Raw genomic sequence first — 25,464 nt, 5'->3', positions numbered from 1 at the left:
CTAGAGCATAACAGTTCGCGTGGTGGGTGGTATAGACTTGGTAACAAAAAGGATGGCACTGTGATAGACTGCATCAGTTTGCTGAGTAGAGTATTGGAAGCTATTTTGTAGATGACATCGCCGAAGTCGAGGATCGGTAGGATAGTCCGTTTTACTAGGGTAAGTTTGGCAGCATGAGTGAAGGAGGCTTTGTTGCGAAATAGAAAGCCGATTCTAGATTTGATTTTGATTGGAGATGTTTGATATGAGTCTGGAAGGAGAGTTTACAGTCTAGCCAGACACCTAGGTATTTGTGTTGTCCACATATTCTAGGTAGAACCGTCCAGAGTAGTGATGCTAGGTCGGGCGGGCGGGTGCGGGCAGCGAACGGTTGAAAATGCATGCATTTGGTTTTTACTAGGTTTAAGAGCAGTTGGAGGCCACGGAAGGAGTGTTGTATGGCATTGAAGTTGTTTGGAGGTTAGTTAACACAGTGTCCAAAGAAGGGCCAGATGTATACAGAATGGTGTCGTCTGCGTAGAGGTGGATCAGGGAAACACCCGCAGCAAGAGCGACATTGTTGATATATACAGAGAAAAGAGTCGGGCTGAGAATTGAACCTGTGGTACCCCCATAGAGACTGCCAGAGGTCCGGAACAGGCCCTCCGATTTGACACACTGAACTCTGTCTGCGAAGTAGTTGGTGAACCAGCGAGGCAGTCATTTGAGAAACCGGCTATTGAGTCTGCGATAAGAATACGGTGATTGACAGAGTACAAAGCCTTGGCCAGGTCGATGAAGACGGCTGCAAAGTACTGTCTTTTATCGATGGCGGTTATGATCTGTTTAGTACCTTGAGCGTGGCTGAGGTGCACCCATGACCAGCTCAGAAACCGGTTTGCACAGCGGAGAAGGTACGGTGGGATTCGAAATGGTCAGTGATCTGTTTATTAACTAGAAAGGCAGGGCAGGATGGATATAGGTCTATAACAGTTTGGGTCTAGAGTGTCACTCCTTTCAAGAGGGGGATGACCGGGCAGCTTTCCAATCTTTAGGGATCTCGGATGATACGAAAGAGAGGTTGAACAGACTGGTAATAGGGGTTGCAAACAATGGAGGCAGATAGTTTTAGAAAGAGAGGGTCCAGATTGTCTAGCCCAGCTGATTTGTACGGGTCCAGGTTTTGGCAGCTCTTCAGAACATCTGCTATCTGGATTTGGGTGAAGGAGAAGCTGGGGAGGCTCGGGCAAGTAGCTGCGGGGGGTGCGGAGCTGTTGGCCGGGGTTGTGGTAGCCAGGAGGAAAGCATGGCCAGCCATAGAGAAATGCTTATTGAAATTTTCGATTATCATGGATTTATCGGTGGTGACCGTGTTACCTAGCCTCAGTGCAGTGGGCAGCTGGGATGAGGTGCTCTTGTTCTCCATGGACTTGACAGTGTCCCAAAACTTTTTGGAGTTAGAGCTACAGGATGCAAATTTCTGTTTGAAAAAGCTAGCCTTTGCTTTCCTGACTGACTGCGTGTATCGGTTCCTGACTTCCCTGAACAGTTGCATATCGCAGTTGCATATCAACAGTGGGACTTCTCAAAGAATGCACTGATATAAGATGGTAGAGAGATGCAACATACMATTTGAATGTGATTGAACACTTGTAATTTAATACACTAGTAAAAACATGTCTTTGTCAGGGTTCATCCCTCAGAAGAGTCTGCAAGCTCCTCATGCAGATCAGTATCAGTGCCCTCCTAGGCTTCCTCTGTGGTCTCCAGCTGTAAACGCTGGCCCTGTTCCTGGAGCATAGCCTTGCTCCACAGCAGAGCCTCGTCCAGCCCAGCCCGCTCCAGGATCAGAGAGAAACGCTTGTCTGCCTCTCGCCGGGTCTTTGGACAGGACACAACACAATTACCCTATGATGTTATCCCCACTTCCTGAGATCAGGCACTAACAATGTGGAGTTGTAGGCATAGCCGCGAGAAGTAGTTTGGTGGGATGCTTGCCTGCGCTACAGACAGCTATATCGGTCAGCTAATACAGGACTAGTAAAGGCCTAGTGCGCTACTTTTGTGAAGATGTTATTTTTTATTTATATATATTTCATTATTATGATTTTTCAGGGGGCTACTTCCTGCTGCTATGGTTGTAGGCACCCGACCTTAGAAGTACTTCACTGTGGCTGAATAGTGTGTACTGGTAAAGGAGGGATATCAGCTGAGTTGCAACTCTAYGCTGAACTCTGACCTGCCAGTGGCGCTGGAGCAGCAGTGGTCTACTGTTCACTCTCTCCATCATGTCTGCCAGCTCAGATTGATACTCGGCACTACGCACCTTCATCTCCTTCCTAAGTTACACAAAGGGAGGGCTGAGTATTGTTCAGTATAGTAATATTCTGTGAGCTCCCCTCCATGGTCTTAAGAGGTATACCTGAAGTTCTGTTGTTGCCGCTGTGCCCTGGCAGTACTGCGCTGTTTCTGGGCGTTGAGCCACTTGGCCACTTCTTTCTGAAGACTACAGCTAGCTTCTGACTTCTGCTGCTCTGCTCTCAGTCTCTTCTCTCTCATTACTAGTCTCTTCCTGTAAACAGCAGAAGATGTATTCATTAGTCTAAATAGAAACCTGCCACAGTTAAAAAACAACAACATTTGCATCAAGTTAAGAACTGAAATTCAGTATACTCTGCACATACTTCGCAGCCTCCTCTCGTAGCAGTGCAGACTTGGTAAGTCTTTGTGAGCTGGCCAGAATCCTAGCTAGCTCCCACTTCACCACGGGGCATGGGTCCTTCTTGCCATGCTTCTGAGTTTCCTTAGACGTACTGACAGTCTGATCCCCTCCAGCGTTCACCTGGAAACTAAAAGGCTGTGGCACGGTGGAATGCATTCCCTGTCTGACGCTCCTGAGACGGTCCTCAAACCTGTGGTGCAACCTCCCAAAGTCGGGTATAGTCCGGTTGATAATGGGTTGGAAAGTGAGCTTCTTCTCCACTCTCGTTGGAGGGGGACGACGGGTAGCCAGCTGGGCACATCTTTTCAGTATGTCCTTATAGGAGCGGACAGGAACTGAAGTCTCAGGCTTTGGTCCCTCGTCTCCCTCCTTGGCTCCTGTTCCCTCTCCATCACCCTCAGCTACAGCCATCCTCTTGGCAGAACCATGTGCAACCTTTGACCCCAAGTTAAAGGGCTGTTGCATGGCCAGCATAAGATCACTCCGTTTCTCATAGAGAACCTTTCTCTGCCTCTCACACTCCTCTACGATCTTATCATACAAGGGCAACTGGTTGCTCTTGGGAACAGGGTTCGCTTTGAATCGAGGCAGCGTGGCTGTTGGCTTGTTGGCAGTCTCCACCCAGGCCTTCCTAAGCTGCCTCTGCTTTTGCCCCTCGCTCTCCTCACGCAGGGTCATCTTGAAAGGCTGTGGCACGGTCACTTTGGGTAGGCATCTCTTATCTTCCTTCAGTTTGGGTGTGATGATCTTTGGTTGGGGACCTTGGGGTTGGGGTTTTGGGTTGTAGTCGTCTATGGAGAAGCCCTCCCACATCCATGAAGGAGCATCTCTCGCAGGCAGCAGAGTCCCTGTAAACCCTTTATCCATGTCCTCCTCATTCTCACATGTCACCGAGGCCGCTGACTCTTTGTGCCCCTTTTCATTGCCGCTCCTTACTCCTTCCTCACTAGAGATGATGGGAATTAAATACAGTGCAGTGTTGTTGGCTGAGTCACACCTAAATAGCCCACAGTTGACACAAGTTCAGCTCACCTAAATAAGTTGCAGAAGACACATCAATTGTGATTCATACATGTAATCATGGTGATCATGGGACACCTTCTCACCATTTACTGTCCAAGGGTGTGGTGACAATTTCAACTGTAATGCACTTCAAAGGTATGTAGACAGGCTGAAAAAAACAACAACATGAGAGCTCTGAAACCTTAGAAGAAAGAATGGTCTCTATTCATTCCGTAGCACTGAATATCCGCTTTTTAGCGCGATTGGCAATTAAAGGCAATGGTCCCGCACCCGCAGTCGCAGAGACTGCATTCATGGTACACGCTCCACCAGTCGGCTCAATCAGAAATTACGGATCTACAGTAATACGGATTGAATCCATCCCATAGTTTCCCATGCATTAAAGTAGATTTATTATTAATCCAGTTGCCTGGTTACATTTTCTCTATGTGTCCCTCTATTTCTCTAAGTCACTGTATCAGACAATTGATAGCAAGACCACGTTTTATATTACTGTACACCATTGGGGTGGTTATTTATTACATTAATGTGGACCTGCCATTTATGCCAATTAGTTAAACGAAGACAACATGGAGTTGGGGGTGGACACTGCGCTCCAACTGCCCAAGCGGCCTACCTTCAGACAGCTCCAATCAACAAAGCTGCGGGTCTTCAAAGTCACAAAATGCGATGTGTTAGGCTTTACATTTTGAGGCCCTGCGCATTGATTCCACTTCTGGTTAACTGGCGAATTTATACAACCATTTAACATGACCGAATTTCGATGTGCGCCCCACATTATTTTACTAAATTATATTCACAAAACAGAGGCCACTTCGTATGACCCCATTCTCCCGTTTGGAACAAGTATTCTGAGAAATAGAACACACGGAACACCGCCTGTTGTTAAAGAACTCGTTATGTCACAAGGGACACACTATTTAATTGATTTTTAGCTATCACATCATTTGTACCACTCGACAAGAGCATTCTACAGTAAAATTGAAAATATCCGCGAACGCCTCCATATCCAGTCAATGGTGAAAGCATTGGACTTTTTCCAATTTGCACCAAATTTCAATTAATGTCCTCTGCCCCTCTTATCTGTTTGTCTGCTTATGTTACAGTGCCTTCAGAAAGTATTCACACCCCTTGACTTATTCCACATTTCATTGTGTTACAGTCTGACTTCAAMATKTTTCAAAAAAAATCTCACCCATACCCCATACACGATACCCCATAATGACAAAGTGAAAACATGTTTTTAGATTTTTTTTGATTGAACATCTCATGTACATAATTGTTCACACCTCTGAGTCAATACATGTTAAAATCACCTTTGGCAGCTATTACAGCTGTACGTTTTTCTGTCTTGCCCATTATTCTTCGAGCTCTGTCAAATTGGTGTTTGATCATTGATACCAACCATTTTCAAGTATTGCCATCGATTTTCAAGYGGATTAAAGTCAAAATTGTAACTCGCTGTCGTCTTGGTAAGCGACTCTGGTGTAGATTTGACCTGCTGAAAGTTGAATTAATCTCCCAGTTTCTGGTGGAAGGCAGACTGAACAAGGTTTTCCTCTAGGATTTTGCCTGTGCTTAGCTCCATTCTGTTTATTTTTTATCCTGAAAAACTCCCCAGTCCTTAACAAGCATRCCTATTACATGATGCAGCCACCATAATGCTTGAAACTATGGAAAGTGGTACTCAGTAATGTGTTGTATTGGATTTGCTCCAAACATAACACTTTGTACTACTTTAGTGCCTTGTTGCAAACAGGATAATACGCATCASTGCATCCTGTCTCAAAAGGTTGGCTGGTCATCATTAAAGTCCCATAGATCACTTCATTACTCCCTTTTTGTTTACAAAGCTCTATTATACAACCTTCCGACTTACCGAACTTCGTTGTTAAAGTATAAAAACATGAGATACCAGACCCGTTCACAGGGTTGGTTAACCCTTGAGATTCCTCGGGTCTCCACCGAACTAGGTAAATCCGCTTTGAGTTTTAACGCTCAACATTTTTGGAATCACTTACAAAATTCATTACATTTGGATACCCTGGTGCTTCTAGGGCAGTTGCAAACCCTGATGATAAATGAGTTCACCAAGGTGTGCAATTGTTTTAAATTGACTTTCATAATTTTGTTAATGATGCCTGTGATGTTCTAATGTAATGTACTCGTTGTTGTATCTTGTATTTTCATTTTATTTATTTTATGTCCTCAGGGCACCATTGAAAATGAGACACTGGTCTCAATTGGGCTTCCCTAATGAAATTAAAATGAACGGATGTTTTGGAATATTGGCATTATGTACAGGCTTCCTTCTTTTCACTCTGTCAATTAGGTTAGTATTGTGGAGTAACTACAATGTTGTTGATCTATCCTCAGTTTTCACCCATCACAGCCATTAAACTCTGTAACTGTTTTAAAGTCACCATTGTCCTCATGTTGAAATCCCTGAGCAGTTTCCTTCCTCTCCGGCAACTGAGTTAGGAAGGACACATGTATCTTTGTAGTGACTGGGCGTATTGATACACCATCCAAAGTGTAATTAATAACTTCACCATGTTCAAAGGGATATTCAATGTCTGCTTTTTTGTATTTTTACCTACCAGTAATGTAGGTGCCCTTCTTTCCGAGGCGTTGGAGAACCTCCCTGGTCTTTGTGGTTGAATCTGTGTTTGAGAGTCACTGCTCGACTGAAGGACCTTACAGATAATTGTATGTGTGGAGTACAGAGATGAGGTAGTCATACATTTTTTTAAACACTATTATTGTTTTTATGTCACTATGACTTTTTAAGTAACATTTTACTGAGTCAAAACATTTATTTTTTATTAATTTGTAATTAAAAACAAAATGGAATTCCTCTGACATTGGTGGGTGTTGTGTGTAGTCAAGAGACAAAACAAATCGCAATTTGATCATTGTTAAATTCAGGCTGTAACACACAAAATGTGGAAAAAGTCAACGGGTGTGAATACTTTCTGAAGGCAATACATGTATTTGGTCTTCTACGTCATTGCGGTTCTGTGTGACTCGGTTGGAAGAGCATGATGTTAGCATTGCTAGGCTTGTGGCTTCAATTCCCAGGGCCACCCAAATGTAAAATGTATGCCCATGACGAAGTTGCTTTTGATAAAAGTATCTGCTAAATGGCATATGTGCTACTTCTCTYGACTGAAAATGGTAGCCTAAGGAATTGTGGTTGTAAATATGTTTTTAGACACATTTTTGTTTGTGTATGTGTGTGTGTGAGAGAAAGAGAGCGAGCGAGATGGGGGGGGTTCGCTCAATAGATGAATTATGTTTGCCCAGTCAATGCCTCCGCATTTGAAATGAGCAGAAGGGTGGGCTACTGACACTGCTGTTATGTGATGGACAGAGAGTAGGCAACATTTCTTCTTCTTAGATATGGGCTGCGCTGGAGGGTGGCTGCTCCAGGCTGTGTGTCTGCTGTCTACCCTTCTGGAGTATGGTGAGTTGAGCAAAATATAGATAATATACCTCATTATAGGGGGATTTATTTGTTTACCAGTAGCCTGTCTGCCAAAAAGATTGCAGTGTATGCTATCATCTCAGCAGCATATGATTTTGCTGTGGAGATGATCCATTATCATTTGAAACTACGGATTTTAAACGTTTTATTATGATTACATCATGGTAATAATTGTGTTTTTCCCCCAAAAACGTATGGTATCTAATTGACAAGAACGAACTCTTGGTTATATAAAAAAAACTGAAATAGAAGATATAGCCTGCCTCTGAAGATGGGAGGTATTTGATATGGCTGAGTTAGACAAATCTAAATGTATTAAAAAAATATATATATCATTAGGGGTTTTCACTGCATAGAGAATATGGCTCTATTGTTCTCTCTCTCCCTCTCAGTGATGAGTCGTGTTTGGCTGCTTGGCCTGAGCTGTCAGCTGTAATTAGTTCCCAATGTCCATGCTAGTTTCCCACACACATACAAAGGGCCCGGGGATGCCTCAGTAGTGGGGAAGGACGCATTATTACAGTAATGAGAGCAGGGGAGGGAGGGAGGCCCAGGCCAGGGTCAGGAGCATGCATGGGACAAACCATTTTATGATAGAAACACAAGGAATGGTATTTGTGTCATTAGTTTGTTCTTATTTCATTGCTACACCACCAAACCCAATAAGTACTAATGTGTGCCGTTCATGCTGCTGTATTACCTTGTATTCACCATAGGATACCTCTTATATGTGAGAGGAATTTGAATAGTGGAATGTGCCTGCCTTGCCCATTGATAGGTGTTGCCCTATGCTCCATCCCCTGTGCAGGTGCAGTGAGGGTAACCATGAGACACTCCAATCTGGAGGTGGTTCAGGGGGACTCTGTGACCCTGCCCTGCTCCTTCTTCACCATGAGTCCCCTGTCCAGACTCAACATCATCTGGACCCTGGCACCCTTCTCTGACCCAGACTTCCCCACACAGGTCTAGTTTGTATCCCCATTAGTAGATACGGTGATGGTGTTGAAACGTACTGCTTGGCACGTCAGAAAGGTCTCAGTATGCCGATTTGTCTGTCCCCGTCCCTCAGGTGATAGTGTTTGAYCATGGCCAGGTGATCGAGAACCCCTCCCTGACAGGCAGGGTGGGTTTCCTAGGCATCCCCTGGAGTGCTGACATCATCCTCAACAACACACGCATCTCAGAYGCTGGCACCTACCGCTGCATGGTGAGCAACCCCCCAGAGACTGGAGACCCTGGTATAGGGGAACTGGCCTTTAACGTCCTGGGTAGGTGGTTCACATACCAAATCACTATAACCATGTCGTATTACTCCCTGAATGCAATTCTCAACGATAACCGTATCTCACTCGGTGTGTGATTTAACATCGAGTCAGCCTGCTGTACATTGAGTTCCTTTGACAATCTGTACCCGATATGTGTGTTGTTCTTTCAGCACCCCCCTCGCTGCCCATGTGCCTGTGGAATGGGGTCACTGATACGGGGGGGAGCGTTGCCCTGTCCTGCATGGTGGCTGAGGGGGTGCCCACTCCCGAGATGCGGTGGGATAAATTGGAACCAGAGAAAATCTCACTACCCATCAACATGGACGGTAAGAGCAGCCTTTAACTAACCCATGACTAGAGCCYGAGAGACATTAACAACATGCTGCAGGTGCGGTGGAGCTTGTCTAAGGGTAACCTCGTTCCCAGGCTTAATTGCTACCACATAGAGAGCCGTCTGGTGGACGATCTTTTCAGCTACTGCACAGTAATCAGAAAAAGTGTGTCATTCACACCATTGCGATGGGTTTAATTCTATTTCAGGACTAAAAACAGTATAGTTGTAAAATGCAAACTAATGTTTGTGTCCTGTAACTTCTGTTGTTCTCCATGTCAGGGGACCTATCAGGCTCTGTCCAGATAGTCAACATCTCGTCCCAGAACTCTGGGCTGTACCGCTGCTCCGTCACCAACCTCCTGGGGACCCAGAACTGTTACGTCAACCTGTCCATCTACAGCCGTGAGTCCCTCCCTGGTCCACATGGTCTTCAGTTCTCCCTCACTCTACCCCCCCCCAATACTTGTCAGTCATATCATACACATTCATAAGGGTTTTGAAACGTTGATGAAACGGGTCGGAGTTACTTTAACTGCGTTGGAAGTGCTGTGTGTTTAGAATCTGAGTACCGCACTCCCTCTCGGCAGCTCCAGCCAGCTCCCCGGGGATCCTCCAGGGGGTGTTGTTGACCCTGTCCATGGCCCTGGTGCTGCTGGCCCTGCTGGTGCTAGTACTGTGGCTCCATCGCTCTGGCCAGAAGAGGAAGTGGACGGAGGGGAAGGAAGAGGAGTGTTATAACGAGATAAGGTACACTCCCTCTCTGATCAAACGCTCCTTTGTTTGATCCCTCAATCCAAGGAAGACAAACACCCGGATGCATTCTACAAAAAAAAAAAAAGATTCAACTCACACTGTACAACTCATTCAATTGAACATTTGTTTCATAAAATGTGTTAGGAATGAGCGTGCATTCCATTGGGGAATGAAGAGAGTTACCTCACCGTGCCCTGCAGATAGACATTGGTTCCCACATAGAGTACTTGATAAACTGTAACATTTGTTGCTAATAAAATGTTTGACTGGAATGTGCTCGGATTTCTGTTCAAGACAGGTGTTCTGCTGTTCTGAATCAATATTTAAATGATGATAACATTGCCCGACAAAGGCTGATAGAGAAAAGAAGACAGGGGAAAGGTCAAATGAAAGCACTCATAGCATTTAATTAGCAAATGATGACACAAAAAGCTTTAATTTAAATAGAGGGGGGGGGGGGGTCACAGAAAACTGTACAGAACTTTGAATATATCGGCATACAGTTTTTAAATAAAACATCCCCCCCAAATAACTAAAATAATTACAATAAAAAACATATGGGATGGTGTACTATTATACAACATTTGTGCAAAAGAAGTATTAATCGATTCTTCCCAAACTGCATGATTCAATGTGAAGAACGTCCTTCCTCAGGAGACGGATCTCTCTTCTGAGGGGAAAACACAAGAGAGAACCTCCCCGAAGACTCAACATAGTGTCTTCCATGAAAAAGAACCAGAAATCCAATAATAATAAAATAGATTTATATATATATATTTTTAAATATATATATTTATATACAAAACATGCTGTACATAAATGGCAGAGATCAAGGAATCCCTTTTATTATAGACACCCAGTTCTGTCCAGTAACTTGTGCTTTCCTTTCTCCCAGTAATAAAAGTACTCCCTGTTGCTTTGGATATTACACTGAGAATAAGGGGAAAGAAAAACAAAAAAAAGGGCCCCCGATTACAAATGGCTCGGCTTTTCCCGAGCCTAGGGAGGACACACGTTAACAAGGGCCGATCAATTAGCTAGACACTGGGTTTTAACATCTGGTAGACGCCAGCTCCCGTCTGCTCCTCCTCAACAATAACCATGGAGTTAAGATTCAATGATCTGACAAACAAAAAGACTCGATTTACATTAGCCCAGTGCTTGTCCCAAGTCCTCAAAATGTTTTTCTAGATGATGAAACCAAAAGGATGGTTTTAGAAAATTAAGAGACCTGTAGCTCAAGCAGAATGAAAGAAGAACGAAGTGGCAGTAACCCACTTCAAACCACTGCTGTTTCTGTAGTGGGGGCATCACATTGACTGGCACTTTGAGTAGTGACCCATAAATTCAACCATGAGGCCCAGACTCCCAAGATTCAGACTAAATTACTCTGCTACTGCATAATTACCCAGTCCAACTTATCGAGATACCATCTAACCTAGCGCTTGAGAACTCTACCCTTCTGTCTCTTCCCTTTTAGACACAGTACGATGAGTAGATAGCAGATAATTCCTATTCGTTACCAAGGAAAATGGCGTTTTCCACCAATTAGTTCTTACCCTGTAAGAACAGATTCCCAGAGAAATTTTAGTAGACAGTTCAGTCCGCTAACTAAAGTGAGACCTAAGATGGCTAGGGGCGAAAACGAGCATACAAGGCAGTCTTCTAGGACCAGCTTTACACTATGGTACAAAAGGTTATTCCAGATAGCTCTACCATTGATATAAATACATGCCACGACAGACCAAGGTACTGGCACATGGATTACTGTAGTGCTGTAAGGCTCTAACTCTCGGGACAGAACAGAACAGTGGGAGACGGCCAGCTTGTCTGATATGTGCTCTGGTTAGAGAGATCATGGGAGCGGGTCTCTAGTCAGAAGTGCGTCAAGCACTTGGTAAAGTAAACATCTTAAAGTGACTCCTCGGGAATACTTCCAGTTACATTACACAGCAAATAAAGAGAGGAGAACCATTGGTGAAAGTGTACAACGACGACGCCAAAACGCGTGGGGCAAAGGTGACGATTAACAAGAGCCTATTTCGATCGCCATGTTTCTATCACGCCAGCATGTCAAATAGACAAACCCTTTTAACAGTCTTCCAGACGTTGTCAATAATAAATATGCCATCTTTGTTTTGAATATTTATTCAACTTTGTTTGTTTCCAACTAAAACGCTGGAGGTAAGTGTAGCACAAACAGTAGTTGTAGGTATAGTAGTGGTAGCAGGAGGTGCAGTAGCAGTAGTTTACTAGTAAGAGGAGCTGGCACTGTAGCTGGAGGCAAGGAAAGCAGAAGGGTCCTCTGTCAGAGCCCCTCCCACCGTCTAGAGTCCACAGCTGATTGGATCAGGTCAGGGCAGAGAGTGGTCGGTCACTAGGGCAACTCCGCGGGCTAGCCTAAAGCCACCGAGGAGGTTGTGATTCTTCAAGTAAAGTAAAAAAAAAAAAAAAAAGACATTCCACTCACCCCGAAAATAGGAAACAAAAAATCTAAAAGGCTTTAGAAAGAACAATCCCAGTTTAGAATCGTGTGGTCTGAACAATCTCCTCCCGTCCTGTACAATGGGCACCATCTCTGTCCAGAGTCACATCTCCCTAGACCTCCCCAAATTCAGAGCTCGTGTCCAGGCCGGACTGGATTGTAAACTCTGCCGGGAAAAAGCACCACATGTTGGAAAAGGTGGGAGTAGGCGGGAGTCTTATCCCTGAAACAAGCTCCTTGACAGAACGCTTGAGATTGTTGATGCGTCAGAAACACCTGAATGAGCATGAGGGTGTTTCTACAGGGAGGGGCTGTTGGAATGTGGGTGGTATGCTGGGGGAGGTGGGGTGTTGATATTGACTGGTCATATGATGTGACCCATGCAGTTTCACAGTGGATTTCCCCACAGTGAATTCTTTCTACAGTGAAGCAGCAGGTTGGAGCAGGAATGGGGAGTGGGGGTAAAGAACAAGGCTTGTTATGGTAGTAACTCTTCACCTGTACATACAGCAACAGGATATTGGCATTCCCTTTTTGGATTCGTTATGCTGTTGCTGCTGCTGGTGGATCTCAGGTGAAGGAGAGGAGAAACGAGGGGTTTTTCCCCCTTCCCCTACATAGAATTTCCAAAAACTAACTAAACATTACACAACATCCCTTACAATTGCACTGGCTTTTTGGCCTGCTAGAGTTACCATAGCCATGGCCAAAAGGTTGTCCACAGAAACTCTGAGGGTGTATCGGGCGAGAGCTCCTGTTTCAAGTCCTAGGAGGGGACACGGCGGATGTTTGTTTTTTTGGAGAGGGGGGGGGGGGGGGGGGGGGTCGGTGCATACATTTTGTTTTTACATGCATCCTTACGGTGGCTCGATGAGGAGCATATGAATGTACTTAGACCTCCCAGATCCATCCAGTATTGCAAAGGCTGGAAAACATTTACAAATGAACATGTTGAGAGGTTGTGATCTGCCAGAGATGTAGCGAACCTCAGAGTCCAGTTCTCTTTGGAATGACTCCGGGAAGCTGGAATGAGTCCAGTTTGAGCCGGTTAGGCCCGCTCTAGAACTGGCCATGGTGGTGGTGTGCTTTGGCTGCAGGGGTTCTCATGTGTTCTCCAGTGCAGACTCAGTCCAGATGCTCAAGTAAAGGCAGCTCTGTGGACTCCTCCCGGGGGGCGGGGCTGGGGGGCTGCCCTGCAGTGAGGGTCGTGGTCTCAGCGGACTGGGTAACGCCCAGTGGGTCCTGGGTTGGGCTGGCCTCAGGCGGAGCTGCAGGTGGAGTAGACTGGAACACAGAGTGACAAGATGTAAAAAGCCTCAGATTCCACTGCAACGAATTACCATCAGGATATATATTTTCTACCTGCAGGCTGCAATGATTTTATTTGTTGGCTTTATGTAGGCTATTTTTACATAATTGGCAATAGCAATAGAAATTACTTTTAGAATTCGGATTATCCACATGAAAATGATTTTGAGATACAAAGACCAATATAAATAAAATGAAACTGTTCCACAAAAATGTGCATATAAAAATCACAACGGGCACGCAGATCAGTAGAAAGGGTAAGATAAAATGGCACTCTAAATGCAAAAGGTTGCAGACCCCCTGGTGTAGCCTATTAGGAGCGTAGCAGCAGGAGTCTAGCAGCAGAATCTGCCAAGGCCAGCAGCAGCGGAAGGAAGAGGGTCGGGAACAGTTGATTTTCTTTATTCTGGTAAGGTTGATCTCTGGCTCCCTCGAGTCATTAATCACAGTGTGCTTAAAGCATCAGACAAGCTCAGTAGCCTACATATAGTTGATTTTATTTAACACACACAGGGTGTCGATATATACAGTGGGGAGAACAAGTATTTGATACACTGCCGATTTTGCAGGTTTTCCTACTTACAAAGCATGTAGAGGTCTGTAATTTTTATCATAGGTACACKTCAACTGTGAGAGACGGAATCTAAAACAAAAATCCCGAAAATCACATTGTATGATTTTTAAGTAATTAATTAGCATTTTATTGCAAGACATAAGTATTTGATACATCAGAAAAGCAGAACTTAATATTTGGTACTGAATCCTTTGTTTGCAATTACAGAGATCATACGTTTCCTGTAGTTCTTGACCAGGTTTGCACACACTGCAGCAGGGATTTTGGCCCACTCCTCCATACAGACCTTCTCCAGATCCTTCAGGTTTCGGGGCTGTCGCTGGGCAATACGGACGTTCAGCTCCCTCCAAAGATTTTCTATTGATTTTCCAAAGATTTTCTATTGGGTTCAGGTCTGGAGACTGGCTAGGCCACTCCAGGACCTTGAGATACTTCTTACGGAGCCACTCCTTAGTTGCCCTGGCTGTGTGTTTCGGGTCGTTGTCATGCTGGAAGACCCAGCCACGACCCATCATCAATGCTCTTATCTTAATGCAAATTAATTACTTAAAAATCATRCAATGTGATTTTCTGGATTTCTCACAGATTTTCTCACAGTTGAAGTGTACCTATGATAAAAATTACAGACCTCTACATGCTTTGTAAGTAGGAAAACCTGCAAAATTGTCAGTGTATCAAATACTTGTTCTCCCCACTGTATATATATATGGAAAAATACACATTTGAAAATGTTCAACCCATCGATGAGCTTTTTAGTCGGGGACGGCCCTAGTTCATAAAGACAGTCACGCTATGCTCTAGCTCCCACACTACGTTGTTTTACTATCCTCACCTGTGTCCGTATGCACGGAGACCCTCCGCTGTCGCTCTCAGCGGAGGCAGGCCCGTTGAAGCCCTTTCTGCCAGACAGGCTCCACTTCCCGTAGAGGCCCTCATAGGGCAGCCCGCTGCCCTGCCCCAGGCCATGTCCTGTCCGTCCGGACCCTCTGTGCACCCCCTCCTGGAAGCTGCCTGGGCAGAAGCGCTCCGGGCCGGGCAGGGAAGGCATGGCCACAGAGCTACTGAAGGACAGCTGGGAGCTGGACAGGTGCTGGCCCAGGAGGCCCTGGATGGACGAGGTCCGGTGGAGGGAGGTGACCAGCCCAGCGTCCATCCTGCCCTCTGACTGGCTGAGCAGGGCCAAGGGGAGGGGCTGAGGGTGGTGGGGCCAGGTGGGGGTGGGACCCACGGGGTTGTCAGTTCCTACAGTGACAACGAGAGGCATTTCATACACATTACAGAATGCAATCATTACACAAACAGTTCCATGGCTGTCAGCATACTGACAGTATTGACAATGCTATAATAGCTAGCAGCAGCTGAACAGTGGACATCAGAGGCTGTAGTGAGTGGTGGGGTCCTGAGCTCACCCATGGGGGGGTGGATGGAGGTGAAATGGGGCTGGGGCAGGGGCAAGCTGGAGGCCGGGGTGCTCTGGGTGGTGTGAGCCGCTGGGTTGTTGGAGATGGAGGTGGAGCCGCCGCCGCAGTCAGAGTCCTCGATGTTCCCTCCACTGTTGCAGCCAGCCCCACAACCCTTCTGTAACCTGCAGGGGAGAGACAGAGTTCAAATTAAACCGTCTTATCGCACACGGTCAGTGGGCGTGTGCGAGAGAGAGCGAGAGAACATCCGTGTATGGCATGTGCGTGATAGTATGTGAACTTCGCAGGAATACCTGGCTGTGTGTGTGTGTGTGTGCGTATATCAGTCCTACCATGGCTACTGCAGGCTGTGTAATGTAAGTGTACCTGTCCCAGCTGCTGATGAGCCAGGTGTAGATGTTATGGGGGCTGACAGGCCCCCCCCAGACAGAGCGGAGCTGGGTGTGCCCCCCTGCGTAGGAGGTGGTGAGGGGCGACACGTAGATGGGGTAGCCGATGGGCTGGTCACATGACGAGTTGATCATGTTCCTCAGGGCCTGCTTGGCGTTCTGTATGCTGCCACGCTCCGGGTTCCGGTTCCGCAGGAACACCAGCTCCTGCTGCTGGCCCGCCCACAGGCCACGCACACACTCCCTGTTCACCTTGATGACCCTGAAGCTGAGGAACCGCTTGTTGAGCATGATGATCTTGTACTCGTCGCTGCCGTCGTCCATGACGTGGCGCAGGGCCAGCAGCGACGGCATGTTGGCCAGGATGGCGCTGCGCCACACCGGGTCGCCCTCGTGGCTGATCAGCATCTTCTCCTCGTTGGCAGTGATGGCGTCGTACAGAACCACCGGGTCCTCGTACTCGTCTGGGGACGTGAAGTGGTCCTGTTGGAGGGGGGGGGGGGTCGGAGAGGATACTTTGTTTAGTGTGAGCGATGTCATCATTAAGCTTCTTAGTCTCGGCTCTGGCCACCACAGTGTTTCTAAAGAAAATCGTAAATTCTTAGGGTGCGCTCGTAAATTCGCTCTGGCAATCTACTCCGAGTTCAGAGCACTCTGGTTTGAGTGTGCCCAAGCTCAGAAAAGTTGGTGAATTTACAAAACAACCTGGTGTCAGTAAACATTGGCAAAAAAAAAACAGAATACAATTGTTGCCAGTAACACAGTTGCAGTCATTAACCCTTGGGATAACATGAAAACAGCCTAACCAGCTCTGCTAGGGCGAGTAAAACGGTCAGAGTGAGCTGTTCTCTCATTTGTGTCTGCAAGTAGCTAGCAAGCTAGCCAACGTTAGCCATTTACCTTGGGTGCTTGACTGCTGTCGGGAGAGGGAAACGCTCTGAATTTCCGAACGGACAATCTGACAACGCTTTGAATTCTACGGACAGCCCAGAGCGCACTCTTGACACTCCAGAGTGAATTTACGAACGCACCCTTAGTGTGGGTGATGACATTACATTGACCACCATACTGTCTGTAAGGAGTCACGTCCATATGACATGTCTTACCTGGTGCAGTTTGAGGGACATGCGCACCCCGGGGGCCACCACCCTGTTCAACAGGTCCATGTCAGCAAACACCCACTCGTCCCTGGGAGAGGTGATGCGGAAGTCCCCCTTGAAGAGGGCGTGGAGGCCGTACAGGAAAGGCTCCAAGCTGACAGGCGGGGTACAAACGTACGGATAGTCACCGTCAGTTATACGCGATCACATTAGAGACATATTACACGCTCAGTTAGCGAACAGACAGACAGTCCGGCCCTGAGACTTACCTGGCTGACATGCTGTGGGAGGCTGTGCCCAGAGCCCGTCTCCCCAGGATGCAGAGGCCAAAACACAGGGTGATCAGCGGAGAATCCCTCTCGCTGTCCTCCACTGGCTATAACACAAAGCATTTCATTAAGCTAGTCGGCTGATAACACTAATGACATTGCTATGGAAAGATCTGGTTTAAAAAATATAGATATCATTTTTTATATATTTTTTTAAACGTGAATTGACAGCTACACAACAGTTAGATGAGAAGGAACACTAACCGTCGGGCGTCTGCTGTTGCAGTACTGGATCCAGTCCAGGTAGACCATACAGAAGGCAGTGGGGGTGACGCCAGAGGCCCTGTGGTCGTAGTCCTCGTCTATGTTCAGGTTGAAGGTCGGGTCACTGTCCACGTAGGCCGGGCCCAGGCAGGGCCGCAGCGCCTCCTGGACCGTCTCATTGGCCAGCCACTCCTCCAGTTTAGGAGAGCGACTCACGTAGAAGATGATGCTCTACGGTAGAGGAAACACTGGTTACAGACCGGGCCATCTACTGTTCAAATGACATGTTATTGTATCTCATTTTACAGTTCACTGTATGTTCAGGATGGATCACACACCTTGACGTAGTAGGTAATGAGGATCTTGCGCAGGTCGAACACCTGCAGCATGGAGGCGGCGTTGTTGTCGCTGATGCTGTAGCCCTCCAGGACGTACTTGGTGGCGGCCACCTCCCAGGCCAGCCAGCGCTGGCCGAACGCCGCGTTGAAGGAGAGCATGTGGGGCAGGTGGCCTGGCTCACAGCAGCAGCAGCCCTCGTCCTCCTCCACCCCTTCGGTGATGGCCTCCACCTCCCGCTGCTGGCAGTAGGTACCTGGGGGAGAGACACCGGGAGAGGGGGATGAGGGACAACGGCAGAGAGAGAAAAGATAGCATTTTCAACTTGTCCACCTCGCGTTCAAACCATTAAAGCCCACCACATTGAACTCGGTTCCATAAAAGCTCATTCTAGCCCAAACCCTCTCCTCTCCTCCTCCTCACCCCTGAACTCCAGCCCCCTCAGCTGGAAGGTGACCAGGCCGTTGCCGATCTCGATGACGTGCACCAGGGCGTTGAGGTAGTCGGAGGCCAGGATGAAGCAGTCTCCTGTGGTGTAGTTTCCCCAGCGGCCCAGCAGCAGATCACCACACAGGCTGTGCTGCAGAGAGCGCGTCAGGTGCTCATAGAAGATRGAGTTCAGGTTGTTGTCGTCAGCACCTGGAAGAGAGGAGACCACAGGCATGAGAGCAGAGTCCTTTTAGAGAATGAGGACTCGCGTTAGATGAGGGGAAGGAAGACTGCGGCAGCTGACCTGGGTTGCGGTCCAGCTGGGTGGCCAGTCGCGTGTTGGAGTGATCAACCCTCTTGGTGCTGGAAAGACAGATATTATGTTAACCGGGCGCCACAGAGGCTCTAGAAACTGCACTTTTCACAAGACAGGTGGTGACTTGTGTAAAATGGTAACGCAGTCTGCTAGCTTTCACGGCATTTAGCAATAATCTCCTTAATCCGGTTTTAACATTGACCTCTGAACGGCAACAAGCAACTGCTAGAGTCATGGGGTGTAATCAATAGTCCAAATTTTTTTTCAATGGAAACCGTTTACTTTATGCAGAAAACGTTTTGCCCACGAAAACAAGAGAGTTTCTATTGGACACATTTAGGTAGGTCCTTCCCTGTTTGGTTCCCGTTTGTTTCTGTTTGGTTCCTAGTGAATACACCCCACATGGTCTGAACAATGCATCTCTGCATCTCTCGGGCTCCTGGAAAGTAAAGAACTCACTTGTAGTCTCTCTCCCAGAACTTGACGGGCCTGGTGTAGGAGGTGACGAACACAGCACTGCCCAGGACAGGGTTAAGAGGGGTAGAGAAGAGAGCAGAGAACACGGCCTGGACAAACAGCATGGCTGAGTCTGAGAGTTAGGTTAAGGACCTCTAACAGACAACACTAACACACAGGACATCCAATGCGCACAGCATTTAGTGTTGTTTAAACACTTTTTCTCACGGGCAAATGAGCAACAGGGAGTGCAGAAAGAACTTTGTTGAACAAGGATGTAGTCTAACCAACAGTTTTCTGCTGATCACAGCACCAGTGTACAGGGATACGGGGCACAGCGAAGGGCTGGGCGAAGGCGTGGAAGGCAGAGCCCCAGGTGATCTGCCAGGGAGCGATGTAGGTGAGGACAAAACGCAGCTTGTAGAGCAGGTCCCAGAGCTGTAACGAGAAACCATCCAATCTAACGTGAGCGATCAAACACCCGAGTCCAGTCATTTCTCAACGGAACATTCTTGCGTAGCCAGAAATGACTTAAAAAAGGGACATTTCAAACATGTTCAACGTCATATGCATCAAACTCCAGCACCACCCTAACATCAACATACCGTATATGAAAATGGCACGTTTCTATGTTTTGCATTAAAAAAAAGAATAGAAGATACGTTTTTCAAATGACATCGGTGTGCATCATGTGATTTTAACCAAGTGTTAGTAGGCATTGCCTATTCATTGGTTGATGATGTCACTGGAAACACTATTCTTCCTCTATCTGTTTTTCCAAAAAAAACAACATAGAAACACTCCATTTTAACATAAAGTGTGTGTCGATGGTGGGGTGGTGCTGATGATTATGATGTGGGAAAATGATGACATTTGCCTTTAAGGGTCAGAGTAAACAACTACACTGAACAAAAATATCAACGCAACATGTAAAGTGTTGGTCCCATGTTTCATGAGCTGAAATAAAATAAAATCAGAGATATTTTCTATACGCACGAAAAGCTTATTTCTCTCAAATGTKGTGCACAAATGTTTGTTTTATATCCCGGTTATTAAGCATTTCTCATTTGCCAAGAAAATTCATCCACCTGACAGGTGTGGCATATCATTAAACAGCATGATCATTACACAGGTGCACCTTGTGCTGGGGGACAATAAAAGGCCACTTTAAAATGTGTAGTTTTGTCACAATGCCACAGATGTTTCAAGTTTTGAGGGAGCGTACAATTGACACGCTGACTGCAGGAATGTCCACCAGAGCTGTTGCCAGAAAATTGTATGTTCATTTCTCTACCATAAGCTGCCTCCATTGTTTCAGAAAATTTGGCAGTACGTCCAACCGGCCTCACAACCACGTGTAACCACGCCAGCCCAGGACCTCCACAACCGGCTTCTTCACCTGTGGGATCGTCTGAGGGGGGGGGGGGTGCTGAGGAGTATTTCTATCTGTAATAAAGCCCTTTTGTGGGGAAAAACTGATTCTGATTGGGTGGGCCTGGCAGCCAAGTGTGTGAGCCTATGCCCTCCCATGGCTGCAACCCTACCCAGTCATGTGAAAGCCATAGATTAGGGCCTAATGAATTTATTTCAATTGACCGATTTCCTTATATGGACTAACTTAGTAAAAAAAAAAAAATTGTCACATGTTGCATTTATATTTTTGTTCAGTATACATACAGCTAAGTATGTGTAGGTACTTTCATTTGGTTGAATTTGTGCAAAACCAAATCCCAGAGAGGAGTATTTTGTACCTTGCTGAAGAGGATGGACATGAAGAAGTAGTCGAGCAGGAAGGTCTCTGAGAAGTGTGGGTAGTCGAAGAGGAAGAAGAGGGCGGTGAAGGACAGCGTGACGTACTGCAGAGACGGGGCGCAGAACGACGAACGCAGCAGCTTCATCCCCGCCAGAGAGATGAAGAGAGCACGGCCGCTGGAGGGAGGGGAAGGAGAGAGAGACCGAGAGGGGGACATCAAAACACATTAATGGTGCAAAAACAAAGCGTAGTCTCAATAAACATGCCCTCAGCTCTGACTGGGTGGATAGATGGGATGAGGGAGGGAGAGGAACGTGTGGTGAGGTTGGTAAAAGGGGATGGCTTGAGCTGCTTACTAGATGTCAAGCTCCTTGGGTTTCAGGCTGACGCGCTGCGCCTCTGTAGTGAGGGAGTTGAGCACTACAGCCGGATAGATGACATACTTCTCCACACACTGCAGCCACGCATACAGCTTCTCGAACCACATCAACTGGGCGGCATCTGGGACRGACAGGGCATAGCAAAACAATCAATGACAAACCACAGGCTTCGACACAATTCTTCAGGGCGTGTGAACGTGTGCGTTTAGGGGGTGACGGGTTGCTACTTACCGCGGACCTCGAACTGGCTGTACTCTCGAGAACGGAGCACGGGGTGGGCCAGGCAGAACCAGGGCAGCTGCTTGCGGAGCTGAGGCAACAGGTAGTGTGTGAGGAAGCCCACCACCCCGGCCACCATGTACAAGATATAACTAAGAGCAGGCTGGAGGGGAGAGAGACAAGGTTTCACTGGGGAGTGTCATAGAAAACCAGAAGGGTTTCTCTCTAGATATTGAAACGTCACATCGTCCATCTACAGTCGACCAGGTGAGTTGACTGACCTGCAGAGCGATGAACACGGTGCTGGCACTGATGGCAAACGTGATGACAGCCATGAGGGGAAACATGACCAGATCCGAGTGGAAAATCTCTCTCTAAAAACAAAAACAGACAGAGAGAGAGATGAAGAGGGTTTTAAAACCTCAGACCACCAACCGCATTCAAACAGTTATGTTATATTCGCTGAGTGGACAAACCATTAGGAACACCTTCCTAATATTGAGTTGCAACCCTTTCCCCCACGGAACAGCCTCAATTCGTCGGCGCATTGGACTATACAAGGTGTCGAAAGCCTTCCACAGGGATGTTTCCCACAGTTGTGTCAAGTTGGCTGGATGTCCTTTGGGTGGTGGATCATTCTTGATACACACGGGAAACTGTGGTGTGAAAAACCCAGCAGCGTTGCAGTTCTTGACACACTCTCACCTACTACCATACCCCGTTCAAAGGCACTTAAATCTTTGTCTTGCCCATTCACCCTCAATGGCACACATACACAATCCATGTCTCAAGGCTTAAAAATCCTTCTTTAACCCGTCTCCTCCCCTTCATCTACACTGATTGAAGTGGATTTAACAAGTGACATCAATAAGTGATAATTGCATTCACCTGGTCAGTCTGTCACTGCTTTGTGAGTCCCAAATAGCACCCTATTCCCTACATAGTGTACCGGTACCCCTTGTATATAGCCTTGCTATTGTTATTTTACTGCTGCTCTTGAATTATTTGTTACTTTTATTTCTTATTTTTCTTAAAACTGCGTTGTTGGTTAAGGGCTTGTCAGTAAGCACTTCATTGCAAGGTCCTACACCTGTTGTATTCGGCGCATGTGACAAATACAATTTGATTTGATAGTGCACTACTTTTTAACCAGAGCCATTTGGGACRCATCCTTGATCTTACCACAGAGTCGCGTAGCTTCTCAGGCAGGGGGTCTTTGATCTCCAGAGGAGGCTCCTCAGGGGTCCGGCTCTCCAGCTCGGGAAAGAACTTAGAGCGGACCAGAGACCTAGAGAGAAAAACACAGAGTGTAATGTATGATATGAGTGACAGGGTAGAGTTGATCTTAGGATCAGGGAATATTAGTGAGTTTCAAGGTACCAGTGGGTATATCATTGTCATCATATTTATATTAAATCAACGCCGAGACACTAATGAGCTGTCCATTGACCAGACAGAGAGCCGTAAAGAGTAGTGTTGTCACGATACCAGAATTTTGACTTCGATWCCGATAATAGGTTTAGTATCACGATGATAAAACGATACCACATCAACAACAACAAAAAACGAACGTGGGGATGCACTGTGAGATGGTCAGTTCTGGTTACTTTTTTGAAAAGSAGATTCAACTCCAAAATGAACACAAATAAAATGAAACAACCAATCCCTGATGCATTCTGTTCATSTCTTCAAATCAACTTGGGTAAAAAACATAGGTACAGCAGACCCCCTTATTGTATGGGACACTTTTAAAATATGTGCCTTTGGAGGACATGCAATTCAATACYCATCTTTAAAACAAAAAGTAGTTMGGTCAACAGAGTTCATCTTAAAAAAAGGAAATAGAGGAACTAACAGTACAGATAGACAGCATTGCTGACCAAACCGGACTGACCAAACGCGCGCGTGATTTTGTTCACCCACACCAGAAGTGATCAGGACACGCAGGTTGAACTATCAAAACAAACTCTGAACCAATTATATTAATTTGGGGACAGGTCAAAAAGTCTTMAACATTTATGGCAATTTAGCTATCTAGCTTGCTGTTGCTCGCTAATTTGTCCTGGTATATAAGCATTGGGTTGTTATTTCACCTGAAATGCACAAGGTCCTYTACCACGACAATTAATCCACAGATAAAACGGTAAACCGAATTCGTTTCTCGCCATATCTCCTCCTTCTTTCAGACTTCTTTTTCTTCGTTGGACTTTATATGGCAGTTGGCAAACAACTCTACAGCATTACTAAAACCAACCTGAATGTGGACCTAAGTTCATCTTTCAATCACCCACGTGGGTATATGCTCCTAAAAACCARTGAGGAGATGGGAGAGGCCGCACTTGCAGCACATTGAGCGCCACAAATAGAACCAATTTCTATTTTAGCGCCTGGCTACGCAGACGCTCRCTTGAGGCGCGCGAGCGGTGTGGTCAGCATGTAAGGGGCCTAGCCCGAATCATGAAAAACAGCCCCAGACCATTATCCCTCCTCCACCAAACTTTACAGACGCCACTATGCATTCGGGCAGGTAGCGTTCTCCTGGCATCCGCCAAACCCAGATTCAGCCATCAGACTGCCAGATGGTGAAGCGTGAATCATCACTTCAGAGAAGGCGTTTCCACTGTTCCAGAGTCCAATGGCAGAGAACTTTACACCACTCCAACCGACGCTTGGCATTGCGCATGGTGATCTTAYGCTCGTGTGTGGCTGATCGGCCATGGAAACCCATTTCACGAAGCTCTTGACGAACAGTTATTATGCTGACGTTGCTTCCAGAGGCAGTTTGGAACTCGGTATTGAGTGTTGCAACCGAGGACAGGCGATTTTTACAAACTGCGTATTTCTAGCACTCGGCTGTGCCGTTTTGTGAGCTTGAGTGGTCTMCCACTTCGCAGCTGAGCCGTTKTTGCTCMTASACGTTTCCACTTCACAATAACAGCACTTACAGTTGACCGGGGCAGCTCTAGCAAGGCAGAAATTTGACTCAACAGTCAAGAGGCAAATCCGGGATGCTGGCCTTCTAGGCAGAGTTCCTCTGTCCTGTGTCTGTTCTTTTGCCCATCTTAATCTTTTATTTGCCAGTCTGAGATATGGCTTTTTCTTTGCAACTCTGCCTAGAAGGCCAGCATCCCGRAGTCGCCTCTTCCTCTTCACTGTTGACGTTGAGACTGGTGTTTTGCGAGTACTGTTTCATGAAGCTGCCAGTTGAGGACTTGTGAGGCRTCTGTTTCTCAAATTAGACACTCTACTGTACATGTCCTCTTGCTCAGTTGTGCAACGGGCCCTCCCACTCCTCTTTCTATTCTGGWTAGAGCCAGTKTGCGCTGTTCTATGAAGGGAGTAGTACACAGYATTGTACGAGATCTTCAGTTTCTTGGCAATTTCTTGCATGCAATAGCCTTAATTTCTCAGACCAAGAATGGACTGACGAGTTTCAGAAGAAAGTTATTTGTTTCTGGCCATTTTGAGCCTGTAAATCGAACCCACAAATGCTCCAGATACTCAACTAGTCTAAAGAAGGACAGTTTTATTGCTTATTTAAATCAGGACAACAGTTTTCAGCTGTGCTAACATAAYTGSAAAAGGGTTTTCTAATGATCAATTAGCCTTTTAAAATGATAAACTTGGATTAGCTAACACAACATGCCATTGGAACACAKGAGTGATGGTTGCTGATAATGGGCCTCTGTACGCCTATGTAGATATTCCATTAAAAAGCAGCCGTTTCCAGCTACAATAGTCATTTACAACATTAACAATGTCTGCACTATTTCTGATCAATTTGATGTTATTTTAAAAATGGACAAAACATGTGACTTTCTTTCAAAAACAAAGGACATTTCTAAGTGACCCCAAACTTTTGAACGGTAGTGTATTTATTTACAAAACAATATATATGAATACATCATTCTAATACCGGACYGTTTTTCATGTTGTAGTAGYGAAAAAGTACAGAGGTTTCGGTATGCAACACTAAAGAGTAGAGGTATACTGACCACAGGATGACAGGGTCACTGCTTTGGCGGCTCAGGTGGTAGGAGAGGGCCAGGAGCAGGCCGCAGAACACTGAAAACAGTACTGGCACATGGGGGTGTTCCCAGGGCGCATTGATAGCCCCAAGGCAGAATCCATAGAGCAACGCAGCCACCAACACACTGCGTAACAGGCTGTAAAGAGACGACAGGGGGCTGGTGGTGGCTGTG

General features: G+C 46.4%; 3 protein-coding genes across 7 annotated transcripts in view; 1 reads left to right on the top strand and 2 right to left on the bottom strand.

The window, feature by feature from the left end:
* Window positions 1–1,725: 1,725 nt before the first annotated feature.
* Window positions 1,726–4,015, bottom strand: LOC139022907 (protein FAM161A-like). The gene is made up of 6 exons (XM_070434532.1): window positions 3,995–4,015; window positions 3,808–3,872; window positions 2,664–3,698; window positions 2,402–2,551; window positions 2,219–2,318; window positions 1,726–1,860 (listed from the first exon to the last, which is right to left on the bottom strand). Exons 1-6 carry the CDS (start codon window positions 4,013–4,015, stop codon window positions 1,726–1,728), a joined length of 1,506 nt encoding a protein of 501 aa, XP_070290633.1.
* Window positions 4,016–7,049: 3,034 nt separating this feature from the next.
* zgc:165604 (immunoglobulin domain-containing protein) lies at window positions 7,050–9,835 on the top strand. 2 transcript variants are annotated; one of them, XM_023967434.2, is made up of 6 exons: window positions 7,050–7,190; window positions 8,020–8,174; window positions 8,281–8,479; window positions 8,647–8,802; window positions 9,102–9,212; window positions 9,398–9,835. In XM_023967434.2, exons 1-6 carry the CDS (start codon window positions 7,127–7,129, stop codon window positions 9,592–9,594), a joined length of 882 nt encoding a protein of 293 aa, XP_023823202.1. In that variant the 5' UTR covers window positions 7,050–7,126; the 3' UTR covers window positions 9,595–9,835. The 2 variants fall into 2 exon arrangements, with proteins under 2 accessions (XP_023823202.1, XP_023823201.1); XM_023967433.2 differs by having other exon boundaries at window positions 9,090–9,212.
* A 110-nt stretch (window positions 9,836–9,945) lies between these two features.
* The window catches only part of LOC111950084 (pecanex-like protein 3), a 28,115-nt gene continuing 12,596 nt past the window's right edge, over window positions 9,946–25,464 (bottom strand). For all 4 annotated transcript variants that reach the window (XM_023967431.2, XM_023967429.2, XM_023967430.2 and 1 more), the window contains 18 exons: window positions 25,258–25,459; window positions 22,445–22,550; window positions 21,544–21,636; window positions 21,275–21,425; window positions 21,020–21,164; window positions 20,662–20,839; window positions 19,240–19,348; window positions 18,914–19,043; window positions 18,443–18,501; window positions 18,133–18,348; window positions 17,712–17,965; window positions 17,374–17,604; window positions 17,110–17,216; window positions 16,847–16,994; window positions 15,718–16,223; window positions 15,340–15,515; window positions 14,763–15,172; window positions 9,946–13,332 (listed from right to left, as the gene is read on the bottom strand). In XM_023967431.2, the coding sequence (XP_023823199.1) occupies window positions 13,174–13,332; window positions 14,763–15,172; window positions 15,340–15,515; window positions 15,718–16,223; window positions 16,847–16,994; window positions 17,110–17,216; window positions 17,374–17,604; window positions 17,712–17,965; window positions 18,133–18,348; window positions 18,443–18,501; window positions 18,914–19,043; window positions 19,240–19,348; window positions 20,662–20,839; window positions 21,020–21,164; window positions 21,275–21,425; window positions 21,544–21,636; window positions 22,445–22,550; window positions 25,258–25,459 (3,380 nt within the window). In that variant the 3' untranslated portion in view covers window positions 9,946–13,173. The remainder of the gene's footprint in view (window positions 13,333–14,762; window positions 15,173–15,339; window positions 15,516–15,717; window positions 16,224–16,846; window positions 16,995–17,109; window positions 17,217–17,373; window positions 17,605–17,711; window positions 17,966–18,132; window positions 18,349–18,442; window positions 18,502–18,913; window positions 19,044–19,239; window positions 19,349–20,661; window positions 20,840–21,019; window positions 21,165–21,274; window positions 21,426–21,543; window positions 21,637–22,444; window positions 22,551–25,257; window positions 25,460–25,464) is intronic.

The sequence above is a fragment of the Salvelinus sp. IW2-2015 genome, linkage group LG23 (assembly GCF_002910315.2).
Source record: "Salvelinus sp. IW2-2015 linkage group LG23, ASM291031v2, whole genome shotgun sequence".
Lineage (NCBI taxonomy): Eukaryota > Metazoa > Chordata > Actinopteri > Salmoniformes > Salmonidae > Salvelinus > Salvelinus sp. IW2-2015.
Note: the sequence above shows the minus strand (reverse complement) of the source record. Positions and strands in the feature narration are given on the sequence as shown.